This window comes from Erinaceus europaeus, chromosome 6 (assembly GCF_950295315.1).
Source record: "Erinaceus europaeus chromosome 6, mEriEur2.1, whole genome shotgun sequence".
In the NCBI taxonomy this organism is placed as follows: Eukaryota; Metazoa; Chordata; class Mammalia; order Eulipotyphla; family Erinaceidae; genus Erinaceus; species Erinaceus europaeus.
Window position 1 is genome coordinate 26,097,863 of NC_080167.1, and position 19,626 is coordinate 26,117,488.

Here is a 19,626-nt window from a genome sequence, read left to right on the forward strand (position 1 = left end):
ATCACTCACTTATTAAAAATAAAGTGAATAAAATCTCTAAAGATAAAATTGAAATAAACATCATAAAAAGTATTGTGGGGAATTTTTGAAAGTTATTTTTTTCTAATACTTAATAGTGACTTGTTTTACTAATGTTTCTTATTTGAGCATCACAAAGGATTTTGAAAATCAGGGAGGTATGCTACCTCACAAAGTGCTGAAAGCAAACAGATCACTAAATACCACAACTCTTTATAAAGTCCTGAACACATGGCAAATGAAAGATCATAACATACTTTTAGAAGCAAAACAAAATTTTCAGCAGAGAGGCTTGTAATCATTAAACAACACTGACTGGGAGCCAGATGGCAGCACAGTGGGTTATGCACACATGGCATGAAGCCCAAGGACCCGTCCTGGTTTGAGCCCCCAGATCCTCACCTGCAGGAGGGTCGCGGCAGGTCTGCAGATGTCTATCTTTCTTTCCCGTTTTCCCCTTCTCTCTCAATTTCTCTGTCCTGTCTAACAACACCAATAACAGAAATAACAATAATAACAACCAGAGCAATAATGGCAACAAAAATGGGAAAAATGGCCTCCAGGAGCAGTGGATTCATAGTGTAGGCACCGAGCCCCAGTGATAAGCCTAGAGGCAAAAAGTAAAAGAAACACTATTAGCATTTTCAATTTTCTTCTTTACTATTATTGTTTATTTTCCTTTTTGTTGCCCTTGTTTTTTTATTGTTGTTATAGTTATTATTGGTGTTGTTGATCTCGTCGTTGTTGGATAGGACAGAGAGAAATGAAGAGAGGAGGGGAAGACAGAGAGGGGGAGAGAAAGATAGACACCTAGAGACCTGCTTCACTGCCTGAGAAGCGTCTCCCTGCAGGTGGGGAACTGGGGGCTCAAACGGGGATCCTTACACCTGTCCTTGTGTTTCGTACCACATGAGCTTAAACCGCTGTGCTATCACCCAGCCCCCACATTTTGAACTTTCAATACTAATCACAAATCTGATAACATAAATTTTATGGTGTGGCCAAGAATATTTTCAAAGCAGTACAGTAGAGGTAGGATCATGTGAGCTCTAACTCTAATCTGAACAAGCCCCAAGACTTCAAATTCCTCCAAATTGATGTCTTCTCACTGCCCCATGCCCCCTGACCCCCCCACCCCCCCAAAAAAAAGACAAGGATTCTTCACAAGAATTCACGTATGGAGCCAGCCAGGGGCACACCTGGTAAAGCCCATATATTATAATGCAGAAGGACCCAAGTTCAAACCCCAGCCTCCATCTGCCGGGGGGAAATTGAATGAGCAGTGAAAGCAGTACTATAGGTATCTCTGTCCCTCACTATCTCTTCCTTTCCTCTTGATATTTGATTCTATCCAATAAATAAATAAAGTTGGAGAAAAAAAGAGGATCATCTACAAAAAAAAAATTACTTTAAAGAAAAAAAAAGTTAATGTTAAGTGCCAAAAAGAATGTGTGAATAATATTCTTTGATCTAATAAAAAAAATTGGTTGGCACAAATCACTATCACTACTAAGTATAAGCATTCTAAATTAGTCTACAAGAGTTTTTTGAAATTATGAAAAGCATGCCGTTATGACTTACCAGACAGTAACATATATCCATCAAAAACAGTGGCAGGTGGAACTCTAGGCTTATAGTTTTTCACAGCCTCAGCAATTTCCCTGGGTTAAAAGAGAAAACATGCTGAATAATTCAGGGCAAAATTAATTCAATAAAACTTCTACTTGTCAAATTAAATTTATTTCATTTTATTTTATTTTTTGCCTCTAGGGTTATTGCTGGGGCTCGGTGCCTGCACTACAAACCCACTGCTCCTGGAGGCCTTTTTTTTTTTTCTCATTGTTGCCATTGATGTTGGATAGGACAGAGAGAAATAAAGAGAGGAGGGGAAGACAGAGAGAGGGAGAGAAAGATACCTGCAGACCTGCTTCACCGCTTGTGAAGTGACCCCCCTGCAGGTGAGGAGCCAGGGGCTGGAACCGGATCCTTACGCCGGTCCTTGTGCTTCACACCATTGCACTTACCCCACTGCACTACTGCCCAGCCCCCTCAAATTAAGTTTCACATAACTACATACTTAGTTCCCAATATGAAGCAACAATTAAGACTTTTAGTTTTCTCATTATTATAAAAATATGGGACTATCAATATCAATTTCAATGTTTTGTGTCTGGTCAGTCTGGACTATACCAGCTTTACCACTAGGAGACATAAACCTAGTGAGAGATGTGTGATTAGTCTGCGCAAGGGGAAATAGCAAATGTTCACTCTTTTCTAAGCACACAGGCATTCTTTACCAAATCCACACATGAATATTTCTTTGTCCCTTACTGAGTATTTTAAAATTAAAAAAGATTTCATTGTTGAAGATAAATAGGAGAGCAGATGTTAGGAACAGAGGATCTTGGATGTGAGGGTGATCAGGCCTCATCATCATCATCATCATCATCATCATCATCATCATCATCATAGTAGAGGTGGTCCAGGAAGTGGCGCAGTGGATAAAGCACTACTCTGAACCATGAGGTCCTAAGTTCAATGACCCAGCAGCATATATGCCAGAGTGATATCTGGTTCTTTCTCTCTCTCCTATCTTTCTAATTAATAAATAAAGTTTAATTAATTAATTAATTAGGGGGTCGGGCAGTGGCGCAGTGGGTTAAGCGCATGTGGCGCAAAGTGCAGGAACCGGCGTAAGGATCCCGGTTCGAGCCCCCGGCTCCCCACCTGCAGGGGAGTCGCTTCACAGGCGGTGAAGCAGGTCTGCAGGTGTCTATCTTTCTCTCCCCTTCTCTGTCTTCCCCTCCTCTCTCCATTTCTCTCTGTCCTATCCAACAACGAATTGCGTCAACAAGGGCAATAATAATAACCACAACGAAGCTACAACAAGGGCAACAAAAGGGGGGGGAAAATGGCCTCCAGGAGCGGTGGATTCATGGTGCAGGCACCGAGCCCAGCAATAACCCTGGAGGAGGGGAAAAAAAAAAAAAATTAATTAATTAATTCCGGAATCGAGGCATCCAAGATCAAGCTGTTGGCAGGGCACAAAGGTGCTCCTCCTTGGCTTGAATAAAGGCTGTCTTCTTGCTGAATCATTACATCTTCCCTTCCTCTTTGTGAGCTACGTCCTAATCTCTCTTCTTATAAGGACATCTGTTATGCGCAATTACAGCCTATCTAACTTAACCTCATTTCACCTTGATTTCTTGATTTTAATATTTGAACATGTGAATATTAATATTCAAATATTTACACAACACAGGGGTTAACATTTCAACATATGACACTGGAAGGGGATAGAAACACAACTCAACCCACACCGAAGGTAAAACATTTCGAAATTACTATTACCTGATGTGATCTGGTGTCGTACCACAACATCCACCAACTATATTGACCAAGCCATCAGTTGCAAAGTCCTGCAGTTAGCAAAATAAAGCGTCTCAAAGAATTCATTAGAATTCACCATTGGCAACTCAACAGGAAAGAAGATCTACATATCCCAAATAATTAATCTTGCACTAAAAAGAGAATTACACACAAGCCTTCACATGCCCTAGACGGAAGGCTAAAAGCACAGAAAAGCTCAGATACTATAAAATCCTACACACCATCTAAAGTGCAATGAGATATTTACTTACCTATCTAGCCATCACGATTTATTGAATATGAGCTCAACAGGGACCATTACTCTCCAGTAACACATAAATTATCAGTTTTTTAAATTGAAAATAATTGAAACGTTTTAAAGAAACCCTGTTCTTCAGCTACAGCAGCCATATTTCAAGTACTCCAACAGCATGTGATAGATATAGGACAACAGACAGGGTGGGAATAGGATTTAAATGCAGGCCAGTTTGTGAAGGACAATGACAGAGAAGAAATCAAGAAACTAAGCATCAGAGTACTGAGAAGAACCTCAACAGACAGCAATTACAGAAGCCAGACCTTCCACCTTCTGCACCCCATAATGATCCTGGGTCCATACTCCCAGAGGGATACAGAATAAAAAAGCTTTCAAGGGAGAGGATGGGATACAGAGTTCTAGTGGTGGGAATTGTACCCCTCTTATCCTATCGTCTTGTCAATATTTCCATTTTATAAAAAAAGAAAGTACTGAAATCATAAGTATGAAGTCAGAAATAGTATAGGAGACGGTATCAATAAGTCAGTGGCTAAAACTTAAAGAGATTCAGTGATTGATAGTGGAGAGTAGGAGCTAGTTGACAGTATAGTCCCAATAGCTGGGGTTCAAAGATGGGAGGTACATGGGAGAGGAGGATGGTGGAAAGAGCAACTCCACTCAGCACTATGTAGGAGGACCTCCCCCCCCTCAATGCGAGAGCTGCAGAAGAGCCAAGTTTCAATTCCTTCAGCTGGATTTCATCAAGAATTTCCCAGCAGGACCTCCGCAATTAAAAAAGATGATGTCATAGCAACAATAACAACTGCAATAGTAACAACAAGGGCAACAAAATGGGAAAAAAATGGCCTTAGGGAGCAGTGGTTTTGTAGTGCAGGCACCGAGCCCAGCTAGAACCCTGGAAGCAGGAAAAAAAAAAAAAAAAAAAAAAAAAGATGCTGTGGAGGCCGGGCAGTAGTGCACCAGGTTAAGCACACATAATGTGAAATGCAAGGACCAGGACAAGGATCCCAGTTCAAGCCCCTGGCTCCCCACCTGAAGGGGTGGGGGGTAGCTTCACAAGTAGTAAAGTAGGTTTGCAGGCGTCTATCTTTCTTTCCCCCTTGTCTTCCCCTCCTGTCTCAATTTCTCTATCAAACAACAACAATAGCAGAAACAGCAACAACAACAAATTGGTGGGGGGGGGGGGGAGATGGCTGCCAGGAGCAGTGGATTTATATATAGTGCAGGCACCAAGGCCTAGTGATAACCCTAGGGGCAAAAAAAAAAAAAAATGATACTGTGTCCTTTGGGTAAAATGAATGGAATTGGGAATTGGAGGCGATTATGCTTCATGCTTAGTGAGCTGAGTGAGGAAAGTCAACTTCTGGATGCTTTCACACATATATAGAGTATAAGGAATTAAAATACATAAACTGGCAAAATAAAATTAAAAAAAAATACCAAACTGTCTCTAAAACTTTAAAAGAACTATGGTGCAGCTATCATGGAGAGTGGAAGTCACAGAACATTGGGGATGGTTGTGGTGCAGTGTGAAACTATAACCTGTGATCTTATAATCTTGTAAGCCACTATTAAATCTCTACAATAAAATGCTTTTTTTATATTTTATTTATTTATTTATTCCCTTTTGTTGCCCTTGTTTTTTATTGTTGTGGTTATTATTGTTGTTATTGATGTTATTGTTGTTGGATAGGACAGAGAGAAATGAGAGAGGAGGGGAAGACAGAGAGGAGAGAAAGATAGACACCTGCAGACCTGCTTCACCACCGATGAAGCAACTCCCTTGCAGGTGGGGAGCCGGAAGCTTGAACTGGGATCCTTCTGCTGGTCCTTGAGCTTTGCGCCACGTGCATTTAACCCGCTGAGCTACCGCCTGACTCCCAGTAAAATGCATTTTAAAGAATTTCCCATCAGTCACCAATACCAACTGCTGAAAAGGATGTTGACAGCTAGTCTCTCCCACTGCCTCCCTATCATCTTCATTCAAGTTCAAGTTTTTATTTCCTATGCATCCATCAAGTTTCTTCCTTTCTTTCTTATTTTTTTTTCCCCAGAGGGAAAGACACCTTTTATTTTATTTCTCAAGTTTTTTAATTGCCATCATGGTTATCACTGGGCATTCATCAAGTTCCTTTAGGAGGGAAACACTATTTCTAAATACCTGAATTTTATTTCTCTAGCTGTTGAAAACCAAATGAAATAGGATACTTGACCTTCAGATGCATGGCCATCATGTGCGGAGTTTCATCGTAATCACCGAAGGTATTGGGAAGACCTAAGAAAGCATATTTCAACCATTATTGGGAGCTGTTTTGACAAGTAGACAACACAGTTATAAAAGCTTTAGATTAAAAGAATAAATAACATTAGAAAAATTTTTTTCCTTTTTTTGCCTCCAGGGTTACTGCTGGGGCTTGATGTCTGCACCACGAATCTACTGCTCCTGATGGCTAATTTTTTCCCTTTTGTTGACCTTGTTGTGGTTATTATTGTTGTTGTTATTGATGTCATCGTTGTTGGATAGGACAGAGAGAAATGGAGAGAGGAGGGGAAGACAAGGGGGAAAGAAAGATAGACGCCTGCAAACCTACTTTACTACTTGTGAAGCTACCCCCCACCCCTTCAGGTGGGGAGCCAGGGGCTCGAACTGGGATCCTTGTCCTGGTCCTTGCATTTCACATTATGTGTGCTTAACCTGGTGCACTACTGCCCGGCCTCCACAGCATCTTTTTTTTTTTTCTTTTCTGCTTCCAGGGTTCTAGCTGGGCGAGCGTGCCTGCACTACAAAACCACTGCTCCCTAAGGCCATTTTTTTTTTTCCCTTTTGTTGCCCTTGTTGTTACTATTGTTGTTGTTATTGTTGCTATGACATTATCTTTTTTAATTGCGGAGGTCCTGCTGGGAAATTCTTGATGAAATCCAGCTGAAGGAAGAGGAGGGGAAGACAGAGAGGGGGAGAGAAACACCTGAAGACCTGCTTCACGGCCTGTGAAGCGATCCCCTGCAGGTGGGGAAGGGGCTCGAACCCAGGTCCTTATACGTTATAACACGTGCACTCAACCAGGTGGGCCACCACCCAGCACAGGCTTATTTTCCAAAGCTCTGTACAATTCTGAAGTCTTCAAAAAAGCAGTGATTGGGGATTGGGCAGTGGTGCACCTCGTTAAGCACATATAGTACAAAATGCAAGGATCTGGGTTCGAGCCCTTGCTCCCCACCTACAGGGGGGACACTTCAGGAGCAGTGAAGCAGGTCTGCAGGTGTCTATCTTTCTCCCTTTCTATCTCCCCCCACCCTTCTCAAAATTTCTCTCTGTCCTATCCAATAAAATGGGGGGGAAAATGGCCACCAGGAGCAAGGGATTCATAGTTTGGCACCAAACCCCAGTGATAATTCTGGAGGCAAATAAATAAATAACTGAAAAGAAAAAAAGCAATGATCTAGACTTAAAAAAACTCTCCATTCAGGAGCCGGGTGATGGCGTAAAGCGCACATGGTGCAAAGCGCAAGGACTGGCGTAAGGATCCTGGTTTGAGCCCCTGGATCCCCACCTGCAGGGGGTTCACTTCACAGGCAGTGAAGCAGGTCTGCAGGTGTCTATCTTTCTCTCCCCGTCTTTCCCATCTCTCTCCATTTCTCTCTGTCCTATCCAACAACAGACAGCAATAACAACAACTACTACTACAATAAACAACAAGAATAACAAAAGGGGAAAAAAATAAAATTCTTCATTCAATAATTACTATTCTGGTGGTCCAGCAGTTGGCCCAGTATATAAAGCACTGGACTCTCAAGCATGAGGTCCTGAGTTGGCTCCCCAGCACACATACCAGAGTGATGTCTGGTTCTTTCTGTCTCTCCTCCTATCCTTCTCATTAATATATAAATAAAATCTTAAAAGAAAATTACTATTAGATGTGAAATACACACCATGGCCTACAAAGCAAAGTCTCAGTCAAGACCTCTGACCCAATCTTTCCAGGTTTATGCATTTGGATTTCCCCGTGTATAAGTACCTTAAAACACGCACCTGCATTTGGGTAACAGAGGACATAAGCTGTTGAACATTTTCCGATTGTTTCAATAAAAGGTCTCATTTCAGCTGCACCCAGAGCACAGTTTAATCCAATGCTAGAAAAATAAAAGGATGTAGGGAGCATTATCTTTTATTCACAATATTTATGCATAAAACAAGTTATACTGGACTAGGGAGACAGTATAATGGTTATGCAAAAAGACTCACACCAGAGGTACCAAAGGTCCCAGGTTCAATCCCTAGCACTACCATAAGCCAGAGCTGAGCAGTACTCTGGAAAAATAAGTAACTAAGTTATGCTAGGAAGCTGGCAGATAGCTCACTCTTAGGTCACATGTCCTGCCATACAGAAGCCCTGGATTTGTGTCCCAATATCATCCTGGATTGTCACAACACTAGAGGACTCCATCTCTCTATATAAAATAAAATTCCTAGAAGCAATGAAATTATACAAGTGTAAGGCCCTGAGGGTGCAAAGGAAAGAAAAAGGGGGGGGGGACAGACAAGCAGTGGCACATCTGGTAGAGTGCACATAGTACAATGTGCAAGAACCCTGGTTCAAGCCCCAGGTCCCCAGGGGAAACTTCTGGAGTGGCGAGGCAGTACTCAAGTTTCTCTCTTTCTTCCTTGCTATCTCCTCAATCCTTCTCCATTTCTCAGTCTCTATTCAAAATAGATGAAAGATAATAATAATTAATTGACTGATTAATAGAAAAAGGAAATATAGCAACAACAAATGCTGGAGAGGTTGTGGAGACAAAGGAACCCTCCTGAAATACTGGTAGAAATGCCAATTAGTCCAAGCCTTGTGGAGAGCAGTCTGGAGAACCCTCAGAAGGCTACAAGTGAACCTACCCTATGGCCCTGCAATTCCTCTCCGGGGGATATAATCTAAGGAACCAAACACAATCATACAAAAAAGATCTGTGTATACCTATGTTCATAGCAGCACAGTTTCTAATAGCCAAAACCTGGAAGCAACCCAGGTGTCCAACAACAGATGAGTGGCTGAGTGAGTTTTGGTCTACATACACAGCTACTAAAATTGGTGAAGTCACCTTCTTCACCTCCTCTTAGATGGAGCTTGAAGGAGTCATGTAAAGGTAGATAAGTCAGAAACAGAAGGAAAAAACACAAAGCAGAACTTGAACTGGAATTGGTGTATTACACCAAAGTAAAAGACTAAGGGGAGAGAAAAGTTCAAGTCCTGGAACATGATGGCAGAGGAGGTTCTAGAGGGGGTTAAACTGTTATGTGGAAAATTGAGAAATGTTACACATGTACAAACTACTGTATTTTACTGTCAACTGTAAACCATTAATCCCCCATAAGAGAAAAAAAATTAATTAAGAAAAATGAAAAGAAAATAGAGAAGGAGAAGTAAGGAGAGGAGAAGACAATGATAATGTCAACTATGATAAAGGAATATACCTAAGGATCAAGCAGGTAATTAATTACTTTTCCAGTACAAATCACCTTTATTCAACTAGGTTCAAAGCTAACCCACTGAAATCTTCTGCAACATGAATGTTTCTGTCTGTCTCCAAAATGACACTCTCTTTTTTAGCTATTACCTAGGCTGTGATTCCACTTCACTCATGATGTCCAAATATTTTATAAAAACAGAATGTAACAATCATGTTAATTTATACACATACAAAGGTATAAAGTTTTACCACTGAGATATCATAATATCTTAAACCAATGTTAAATTAAAAAAAAGGAAAGATTTGAACTTTATAGAGGTATCTTATTTCAAGTTAGACTGTTACTGGTGGTTCCATAAGGAACAAAAAACTTTGCAAAGCACTCCCCTAAAAATACAAGCACTGATAATAGTCTCGAAGAATTACTACTAAGAATAATCCTAAACTATAGGGAGGCACTAAGAGACAAAAAGGCAACCATCTGGATAACCTAGAAGATAAAAAATTCTCCGAGAATCTCTCAAATAGACAATTAGGCTGTGGTTGTTCATGGCCTTAGAAAATATGTATTGATTTGTCAGAAAAATCACAGTGCATTTTTGCTCAATACGTCATGACTTTTTTGACAACTCAGTGCTTCAAGAAAAGCCAATGTATGGTATAAGTATACTGTATACAGTGGAAATACATAGATACAGTATTCTCCCAGGTCATATTTTGTGACATAACAGATCCTCCAAGAAGGGATGAAGTCAAACAAGATCACTCACCACAGGGGGTTTGCATGTGACACACTGATGACAAAAGCCTCTCCAGTCTGTCCAGAAAGAGTCCGCCCACTTTTATCAACAATTGTCCCTGAAATCTGAAGTGATAAACTCAATCAACAATACAGACTCAAATTAAGAATAAAATCACAAAGACAAAATAAAGAATAGGCAAGTTGACTTTCTTTGTTCTTTGACAAGAAAAAAAGATCCATGGAAATCAAACTCAAAAGACAGCACTTTTTCTAACAGTCAGAACACACAAATACAAGGTGACTGGAAGAATTGGAAAGTCACCCATAAAATATCAAAGAAATGGCCAATAATAATAATAATAATAAGGGCAGGGGGTAGATAGCATAATAGTTATGTAAACAGACTCTCATGCCTGAGGATCCAAAGTCCTAGGTTCAATCACCCGCACCACCAAAAGCCAGAGCTGAGCAGTGCTCTGGTTAAAAAAAAAAAAAGAAAAGAAAAAAAGAAAATTTAGAATTCAGGGTGGGAGAGATATCATAATAGTTATACGAAAAGACTTTTGTACCTGAGGCTCCAAAGTCCCAGGTTCACACACACCCCCACCCCACCCCACACACACACACACCCCACACCACCCCCCAACCATAAGCCAGAGCTGAGCAATGCTGTGGTCTGGATCTCTCTCCTGAATCTCAATCTCTCTCACTCAAATAAATAAAATTTTATTGGAAGGAAGGAAGGAAGGAAGGAAGGAAGGAAGGAAGGAAGGAAGGAAGGAAGGAAGGGAGGGAGAAAGTTTTAAAATTCAGACATCCAATTCTACTGAAAAAGTGTTTCACACAGACACCTTAGGTTATCTGGGCCTCCTGCTAGTCAACGTCTAACTAATCTAATAACCCTGGACTTGATTCTAGTTTCTCACCACGTCAATTTAAGATTCTCATGTGGGTCTGCCCAGAGTTAATAAGCTGGTAGTCTAGTGTTTTCAGCATTGAGTTTCTCACAATTGCCATCCAGGTCTCTCCCTAAGCCTTAGATCTTAATAAGAGAGCATCTCCCTAAGCCTTTAGTTTCTGGGGACCAATTTAACCAGCCTGTCTTCCACCAATAACTTACAGATTCATTTTCTTTACATTTCCAGGGAAAAAACTTCTTTCTTTCTTTCTTTCTTTTTTTTTTCTTTCTTTCTTTTTTATAGAAACTACACAAAGTACTTTACTCCCAGGCCCTACCTATCAAGTTGTTTGCTATTAGTGAACGAGTGAATCTAGTTGAAGACCTTTAATTACTTTCTATTCCTACATTTTGGACAACTTTAATATATATATATATATATATATATATATATATATATATATATATGTATGGTAAAACTACTTTCTATGGGTCTACAGGTTGTGGCAGAAAGAACATAAGCAGAAGTTAAAATGGGTGATTCCCAGAAGATACCATCACAGATCTACTATGACAAGTACTATTCTTACATTCAAAACAACGATTTAAAATTTTAAAAAGTCATCATGCAAGCATTTTCGAACTTACAAAAATAGGCTGTGGGGCATATTCCTCTTCAAAAAGTTTTTGGAGTGCAAACAAGGCCGCCTGTGAAGCGAGGGAAAAAAACAAAAAGGAAAAATAGCTTTATAACAGAAACAGTGCCCAAAGTCAGTCAAACGGGGCGATCAGAATGCTCCCTTTTCCAAGATCTGTTTAAATAAGATACAGATTATGGTCCCTGAAAAGAAACCCGTCCTCAATATCATGTACAACTGGCATCCTTTTCTCAAGTGTTAACACGGTATATACATTAAGACAAAATCAATACTACCTCAAAGTTCACCCAAGAACTTTGAGAAGGAACTGAAGGACTCCTCTATTTACTGTCAGTCAAAACTTAAACTAGATAAGGAAGAATGCCTGACATCGACATCTGGTTATATGCACTGTTAAGAACCCAGTATGTATCACTGCATAATAAAGAGTGTGAGCCTGGAAGGGGATGTAAATGTACAGTACACACCCCATACTGTGACTGTACTATTCATGTTTTATGAAGTTCCAGGCAACTGGCCTTCTCTTCCTTTTTATTATTATACTTGAGTCCCAAAATGTATATATTTTCATAATTAGTTTTCTGAATATAAGAATATAACCTATAATTAATGTATACCTTCACTATGATGGTGGTGGTGGTGGTGGTGGGGTGTGTGTGTGTGTGTGTGTGTGTTTGTGTGTGTGTGTGTCTCCATGAAAACTAATCCTAAAAATTTTACGGATATAATATGTCTAACAAACAAAGAGAGTTCTGAGAGGGGAGAGAGGCAGATGAAAAACCTACCGGTTATTTAAACGTACTTTAATTATAAAGTCATGGCAAACAGCAGAACAGTAGCGAGATGCCAGCAGACAGACTACTGAACTAGAATAGACGCAGACACACTCCTGAATTTAGGATGATATGGGTAACAGTCCTATCTTTGGAAACCAATACAATGTTTAACAGACTATGTTAGGAAAAGTAGGTAACCTTTGAGGAAAACAGTAGCTAAATCTCTGCCCTGTTCTTCACTCCAAAATAAATTCTAGACGCAGCACGAGGAAAACCAATCCCTCTATGAGAATTAAATTACGATGGGCCCCAGATCACATCAAATCGATGGAGTTTACAGTCAACAATATTTATACCCCTTTCCCATATTAGGGAGCTACTCTCTTCCCTGATCCAGTTTTCTAGTCCTTTTTCCAGCCATGACATCATCTCTCTAGACAATAACCTGGATCCACCTGCATATCAGATTTCAGGCTCAAAGGAAAAACGAAAAAGAAAAAAAAAAAGAGAAACTAATATAGCCACAGGCCCTTTGGAATACAACTAAAATATGCCTACTAGCTATCTACAAAATGGAGAACCCCCCAACTCTTCACCTGCACTATTCCAGCCTTTAGGTCCATGACTGATAAACAAATTGTTTGGCTTTGTACTTTAACTAACTCTCTTTTCAACCACCAGGTTCTAGATGCTAGCATGATGCCGACCAGACTTCCCTGAACAGAAGAACCCACCAATGTGTCTGCTTCCCCAGAGCCCCGCCCCACTAGGGAAAGAGAGAGACAGCGGAGTATGAATGGACCTGTCAATGCCCATGTTCAGCGGGGAAGCAATTACAGAAGCCAGACCTTCCACCTTCTGCATCCCACAATGACCCTGGGTCCATACTCCCAGAGGGTTAAAGAATAGGAAAGCTATCAGAGGAGGGGATGGGATACAGAGTTCTGGTGGCGGGAATTGTGTGGAGTTGTACCTCTCTTATCCTATGGTTTAGTCAATGTTTCCTTTTTATAAATAAAAAAAATTTTTTAAAAAGAATTGAATTATGCGACATATTCTAAAACCTAAAAACTGAACAAACTAAAACCCTGAGTGCTTTACCCTGTTATTATACAACTTCATTCCTAATCTAAACAATACTGTGACTCTTTTCAAAAGAAGACCTGGATCCCATTTCACATATATCTTTTAAAAATTATTTTACATATTTATTTTGGATACAGACATTGAGAGAAAAAGGGGAATAGAGTCGGGAGGGAGGCAAGAAGAGGGAAAGAGGAAGGAAGGGAGGGGGATGGAAGAGAGAGGGAGAGAGGGAGGGAGGGAGAGGGAGAGGGGGAGGGGGAGGGGGACAGAATAGAGAGAAACTGAAAGGGGAAGACAGAAAAGGGGAGAGAAAGATAAGACACCTGCAGACCTGCTTCACTGCTTGTGAAGCAACCCCCCCTGCAGGTGGGGGCTGGGGGCTTAAACTGGGATCCCTGTGCTGGTCCTTGCAATTCACGACATGTGTGCTTAACCCACTGCACTACACTACTGCCTGACTCCCAGAATAAAAGAATCTTAGGAGTTATAAAGCCAAAATGTGATGTTACTTTATAGTAAATAATAATAATTATTTTAGAACTACAGTGAGGGCAAGAGAAACAGAAAAGTTATGCAAAGACTACTGTCTGAGACTAAAAAAAAAAAAAATTCATATTCAACTCCCCTCCATCCCTCATCACCATAACCACAGCTGAGCAGTGTCTGGATAAATAAATAAATAAATAAATAAATAAATATTTAAAGAATATATATATAAAAATAAAATATAAAAATAAATAAATATTTAAAAACCTATACTGAGGTAGCATTTTTCACCTATCATATTGAGGGTTTTTTTTTTTTTATTCCCTTTTGTTGCCCTTGTTGTTTTATTGTTGTAGCTACTATTGTTGTTGTTGTTGATGTTGTCGTTGTTGGATAGGACAGAGAGAAATGAAGAGAGGAGGGGAAGACAGAGAGGGGGAGAGAAAGATAGACACCTGCAAACCTCCTTCACCACCTGTGAAGCAACTCCCCTGCAGGTGGGGAGCTGGGGACTTGAACCAAGATCCTTACACCTGTCCTTGTGCTTTGCGCCACCTGCGTTTAACCCACTGCGCTACCACCGGACTCCTACGGGGGAATTTTTTTTTAAGTTTTATAATAGAAGGCAGAGGGGTAAGCGATAAAACAGCATCATTGTGCACTGTCAAGTATACTGACAGAAGTGTAAATCAGTACAATCTTAAAGGAAGGTAATTTTACACTGAACAACAACATTAACAATGCAGGCACGACAAAAACATAAAAAGTGAACACACACACATAAAAAGAACAGTGGATATATCCTCTGACCTAACCAATCTCTCTTGTAGTAGAAGACCATCTTCTAGAGGGGGGCCAGGTGGTGGCACACCCACCTGAACACACATATTACCGTGCACAAGGACCCAGGTCAGAGGCTGCGCTCCCCTCCTGTAGGGGATGCTACACAAGTGGTGAAGCAGGTCTGCAGGAGACTATCTCTCATCCTATCACTCCTTTCCCTCTTAATTTCTCTCTGTATCAAATAAAATAGAAAGGGAAAAATGGTTGTCAGGAGTGGTAGATTTGAAGTATCAGCACCAAGCCCCAACAGGACGAAAGGAAGGAAGGAAGGAAGGAAGGAAGGAAGGAAGGAAGGAAGGAAGGAAGGAAGGGAGGGAGGGAGGGAAGGAGGAAGGGAAGGAGGGAGGAAGGGAGGCAGGCAGGCAGGCAGGCAGTCAAGGCAAGTGATGATCTAGTTAAATTGTGCAAACACACACATCTCATTCCATTAGGCTATGCACTTTTGTACATATGTTAGAAATACAAGCAGGGGCAGGGGTAGATAGCATAATGTTTATGCAAAGAGACTCTCATGCCTGAGGCTCTAAAGTCCCAGGTTCAATCCCCTGCACCACCATAAGCCAATGCTGAGCAGTGCTCTGGTTAAAAAAAAGAAAAAAGAGTGGTCCGAGAGGTAGCGCAGTGGTAAAGCTTTGGACTCTCAAGCATGAGGTCCCGAGTTTGATCCCCAGCAGCACATTTGTCAGAGTGATGTCTGGTTCTTTCTCCTCCTATCTTTCTCATAAATAAATAAAATGTTTAAAATATATTTTTTTTAAAAAAAAAGAAATACAAGCTTATGTGTATATGTGTATTTTTATGTTTGCAAAGAATCTGTCAAGACCCAGTGTCTTAAGGGTTGCTGTCCCCAGGATGAGAGCTGGATACTCAGGAAACAGAATATGGAAGGAGATTTCCTGTTCACTCTATACATCTATGAACATTCCCTATGTATATGCTTATATAAATATACTGCAGACTTAAGTGTTTGTGGTAGTTTTATGTGAAAGTCTCCTTTCATGATAAAAACCAACTGTTTAACATTTTTACTTATTAACTGGAGAGAGACAGAGAGAAAGAGAGAGAGGAAAAGAAGAGTGAGAGAGAAAGAAAGATACCTGCTGCACTGCTTCAGTGTTCATGAAACTTTCCCCTCCCTCCCCGACCTGGTATCCTCACCTTGGGAGCTGAGGGCTTGACCCTGGTCTTCGTGCATGGTACACTCCGTGACTGAGTGTGTAACCAGTCTACTGGCCTCAGGAAAAAATATGTATTTTGAAATAAAATGGGCATTTGACTTAAATCTGGCAATGGACATTATCGCCTTCTCACTAGACTGGGCAGTTCGTCACAGCCTCCTAATACTGTGCCTTCTTTATTACCTTCACTCACCTTGGCATTGGCAGTATCAAAAATAGTTTCGACAAGTAAGATATCAACCCCACCATCCAGAAGTCCTCTGGCCTGTTCTTTGTATGCTTCTACAAGTTCATCAAATGCTGCAAAAAGAAAACGAAAAAGAAATCACACAGGATCACAGTCGTCAGTATCCTCTAAATGGTTAGGACATGCTGAGATGAGGTCTAGCATCCATCAACTGACCATTGCTGGTTTATACTGTATACTTTCAAGACAACGCCACCTTCTGTAAGAAACACAATAAAGAAATATGGCAATGATAGAGGTTAAATCAGTAACTGAGCAAAGCTGCTCCTAACCACTGGCCACAAAGCCTCCAGTTCCCATCTCTGAGCCAAAAGTGAGTGAGTGAGTGAGTTGAGTTAGTGAATTGAGTGAGTGAGTAATCATGTGAGCCCAGAACCTTACATTCAACATCTTTAAAATAGATTGTGGGGCAGGGGTAGATAGCATAATGGTTATGCAAACAGACTCTCATGCCTGAAGCTCCGGAAGTCCCAGGTTTAATCACCTGCACCACCATAAGCCAGAGCTGAGCAGTGCTCTGGTTAAAAAAAAAAAAAAAGATTGTGTTCTTAGACATTGTTCTAAACAAAGGATGAATTTGAGGATTAAGTATAAAACAACCTGACACTCTGGTTTGGACACATCACATGCCAAGTCATATCCCCTCACTCTCACTGTGGTAAAAAGTTGCAGTCAGGGAGTCAGCGGGTTAAGTGTAGGTGGCGCACAGCGTAAGGACTGGCATAAGGATACCAGTTCGAGCTCCACCCCCACCCCAGCTCCCCACCTGCAGGGAAGTCGCTTCACAAGCAGTGAAGCAGGTCTGCAGGTGTCTATCTTTCTCTCCTCGTCTTCCCCTCCTCTCTCCATTTCTCTCTGTCCTACCCAACAACGACGACATCAGTAACAACAACAATAATAACTACAACAACAATAAAAAACAAGGGCAACAAAAGGGAAAAATAAATAAACAAAAGTAAATTAAAAAAAAATTTTTTTAAGTTGCAATCATAGCATTTGATATCACCAGTCAGATTTCAGGCTCAAACAAAAATGCTCAGTCACTCCTAGGTTAAAGTTTTATTAGAAATATTTCGAGGAGAGCCAGGCAGTTAGTGCACCTGGTTGAGTTCCCTCTCCCCACCTGCAGAGGGGACACTTCACAAGTGGTAAAACAGGTCTGCAGGTGTTTGTCTTCCTCTCTCCCTCTCTCCTCTTCCTCTCTCAATTTTTCTGTCTTATAAAAGAAAAAGGAAGAAGAGAGGAAGAGGGAGAGGGAAAGAGGGAGAGAGAGAAGAAGAGGAGAAGGGGTAAAAGAGGGAGGGGGAGGGGTAAAGGGTGCGAGGGGGAGAGAGAGAAGAGCTTCCTTTGGTACTGGGGCACGACATCAAGTGCCAGGGCATGAACATGGATTGCATGCATAGCAAGGTATGCACTTTACTTGGTAAGCTCGCTCCAGCCCCAACGCTTCAGTTAAAGTTCTATTCTGACTAGTTATTTCCATGTCTGGTAAAGAAACACTAGCAAGACTTGAAAGTAAGCTGAATAGAAATTCAGTTAAGTTTTTACTTGAATGTTTACTCTATTCCAGAGGCTACTGTAAGCCCTTTCTGTGGACTAGCTCACAATAACCCTAAGATAGATTGTGTTTGTGGCTGTTTCACAAATTTAAAGATTTCTGAAACACAAAGGTTCTTTCCCAAGATCAGTGATTATATTTTGATACTTACTGATATTTCTGTAGTCTGGTCTTTCCACAGATGGAGACACAGAGAGCGTCTTATTAGTTGGGCCAAGAGCTCCTGCCACAAACCTCTTAATTCCTTTGGGAAAAGGCAAACATATGAAATCTCTAAAAAGCTCAACTTTTCATCATGAATCAAAAGGCTATGAAATTTTCCCTATAACACAAGTCTAAATCCTTTGTCTCAATATATGAAATCCAAAAAGCACCAAAGCATAAATATTTTCTTAATTCGTTTGAGAACAGAATTTGGCCTCTCCTGAACTGACAAGAGTCTATTCATATTCTTTATCTCACTTCACAGATTAATAGGTTCTAATGAACTGTATGCTTAATTACAGGGGATGTACACATACTAATTGATATCACCAGGTCAATCAAAAGAACTCCGAATTTCTACATGTCTGGTTTTAAACAAATAACCTTTTTTTTTCCTTTATTGGGGGATCAATGGTTTACAGTCAACAGTAAAACACAATAGTATGTACACATGCAATATTTCTCAGTTTTCCATATAACAACTCAACCCCCTCTAGGTCCTCCTCTGCCATCATGTTCCAGGACCTGAACTCTTCTCCCCACCCCCACAGTCTTTTACTTTGATGCAATACACCAAATCCAGTCCAAGTTCTGCTTTGTGTTATCTTATTGTTTAACTTCTTTATTATTATTAGTGATTTAATAATGATCAACATGATTGTAGCAATAAGAGGGGTACAATTCATATAAATCCCACCCCCTGAATGCCATATCCAATTCTCTCCACTGGAAATGTCCCTATTCTTTATCTTTGGGAGTGTGGACCAAAGATTTCTTTTTTTTTTTTTTTTTAAGATTTTTTTATTTATTTATTTATGAGAAATATAGGAGGAGAGAGAAAGAGCCAGACATCACTCTGGTACATGTGCTGCCAGGGATTGAACTCAGGACCTCATGCTTGAGAGTCCAAAGCTTTATCAATGTACCACCTCCTGGACCATGGACCAAAGATTTCTATAGGGCACACAAATAACCTTTTTATAGCATCATAGCTACATGCTACAGTCAAATAAAAATAACTATTGCTATTTTTAAGACTGATGGTCCTGAACTTAAATCCTGCAAAAGTTCCTCACAATAGCATTTAACTTGAAATACTCTCCAAATTATTTAATAGGATCTTTAGTGGTGTGAAATATTAAATCAGGATTAATAACTGGAAAGTCTGGGGTGGAGGTAGATAGCATAATGGTTACACAAAGAGACTCTCGTGCCTGAGGCTCCAAAGTCCCAGGTTCAATCCCCTGAACCACCATAAGCCAGAGAGGATCAATGCTCTGGTCTGGGAAGTGGCGGAGTGGATAAAGCACCGAACTCTAAGCATGAGGTACTGAGTTCAATGCCTGGTAGCACATGTACCAGAGTGATGTCTGGCTCTTTCTCTCTCCTCCTATGTTTCTGATTAATAAATAAATAAAATCTTTAAAAAATAAATACATAAATGAATAGCCTGAAATTAAAGCATGAAATAGAGCAAAGCTTACTTTAATAATTTAGTCAGTAATTATTTACTAACTTTTACTCCAGGGTAGAAACTGGGTGCTTCTAAAAAAAACCGAAGACTTAAGTTCATTTACTTATACAGAAGTCAGGTGTTAACTTGCTCTTTACCTACAGTGATTCTAACCACTCCATAACCTGGATTGTGGTTTACAATTTAACAGAAGTAGATTAACAACTAGTTAATAACACAGTCTTGGTACAGGTTGCAGACTATATACATGATACGTCGTTGTAACCAAAGCAAAGCACTGCTCTCTGGCTTATAGTGTCAAGGATTGAATCTGAGACCCCAGAGCCTCAAGAAGTCACCTTAGCCAGG

General features: G+C 40.4%; 1 protein-coding gene across 2 annotated transcripts in view; it reads right to left on the reverse strand.

The window, feature by feature from the left end:
• Positions 1 to 19,626, reverse strand: part of MTR (5-methyltetrahydrofolate-homocysteine methyltransferase) — a 77,998-nt gene that overhangs the window by 40,046 nt on the left and 18,326 nt on the right. For both annotated transcript variants that reach the window (XM_060191941.1, XM_060191942.1), the window contains exons 5-12: positions 17,752 to 17,844; positions 15,989 to 16,095; positions 11,416 to 11,475; positions 9,898 to 9,992; positions 7,695 to 7,795; positions 5,878 to 5,939; positions 3,370 to 3,437; positions 1,600 to 1,679 (exon numbers count right to left, since the gene is read on the reverse strand). In XM_060191941.1, the coding sequence (XP_060047924.1) occupies positions 1,600 to 1,679; positions 3,370 to 3,437; positions 5,878 to 5,939; positions 7,695 to 7,795; positions 9,898 to 9,992; positions 11,416 to 11,475; positions 15,989 to 16,095; positions 17,752 to 17,844 (666 nt within the window). The remainder of the gene's footprint in view (positions 1 to 1,599; positions 1,680 to 3,369; positions 3,438 to 5,877; positions 5,940 to 7,694; positions 7,796 to 9,897; positions 9,993 to 11,415; positions 11,476 to 15,988; positions 16,096 to 17,751; positions 17,845 to 19,626) is intronic.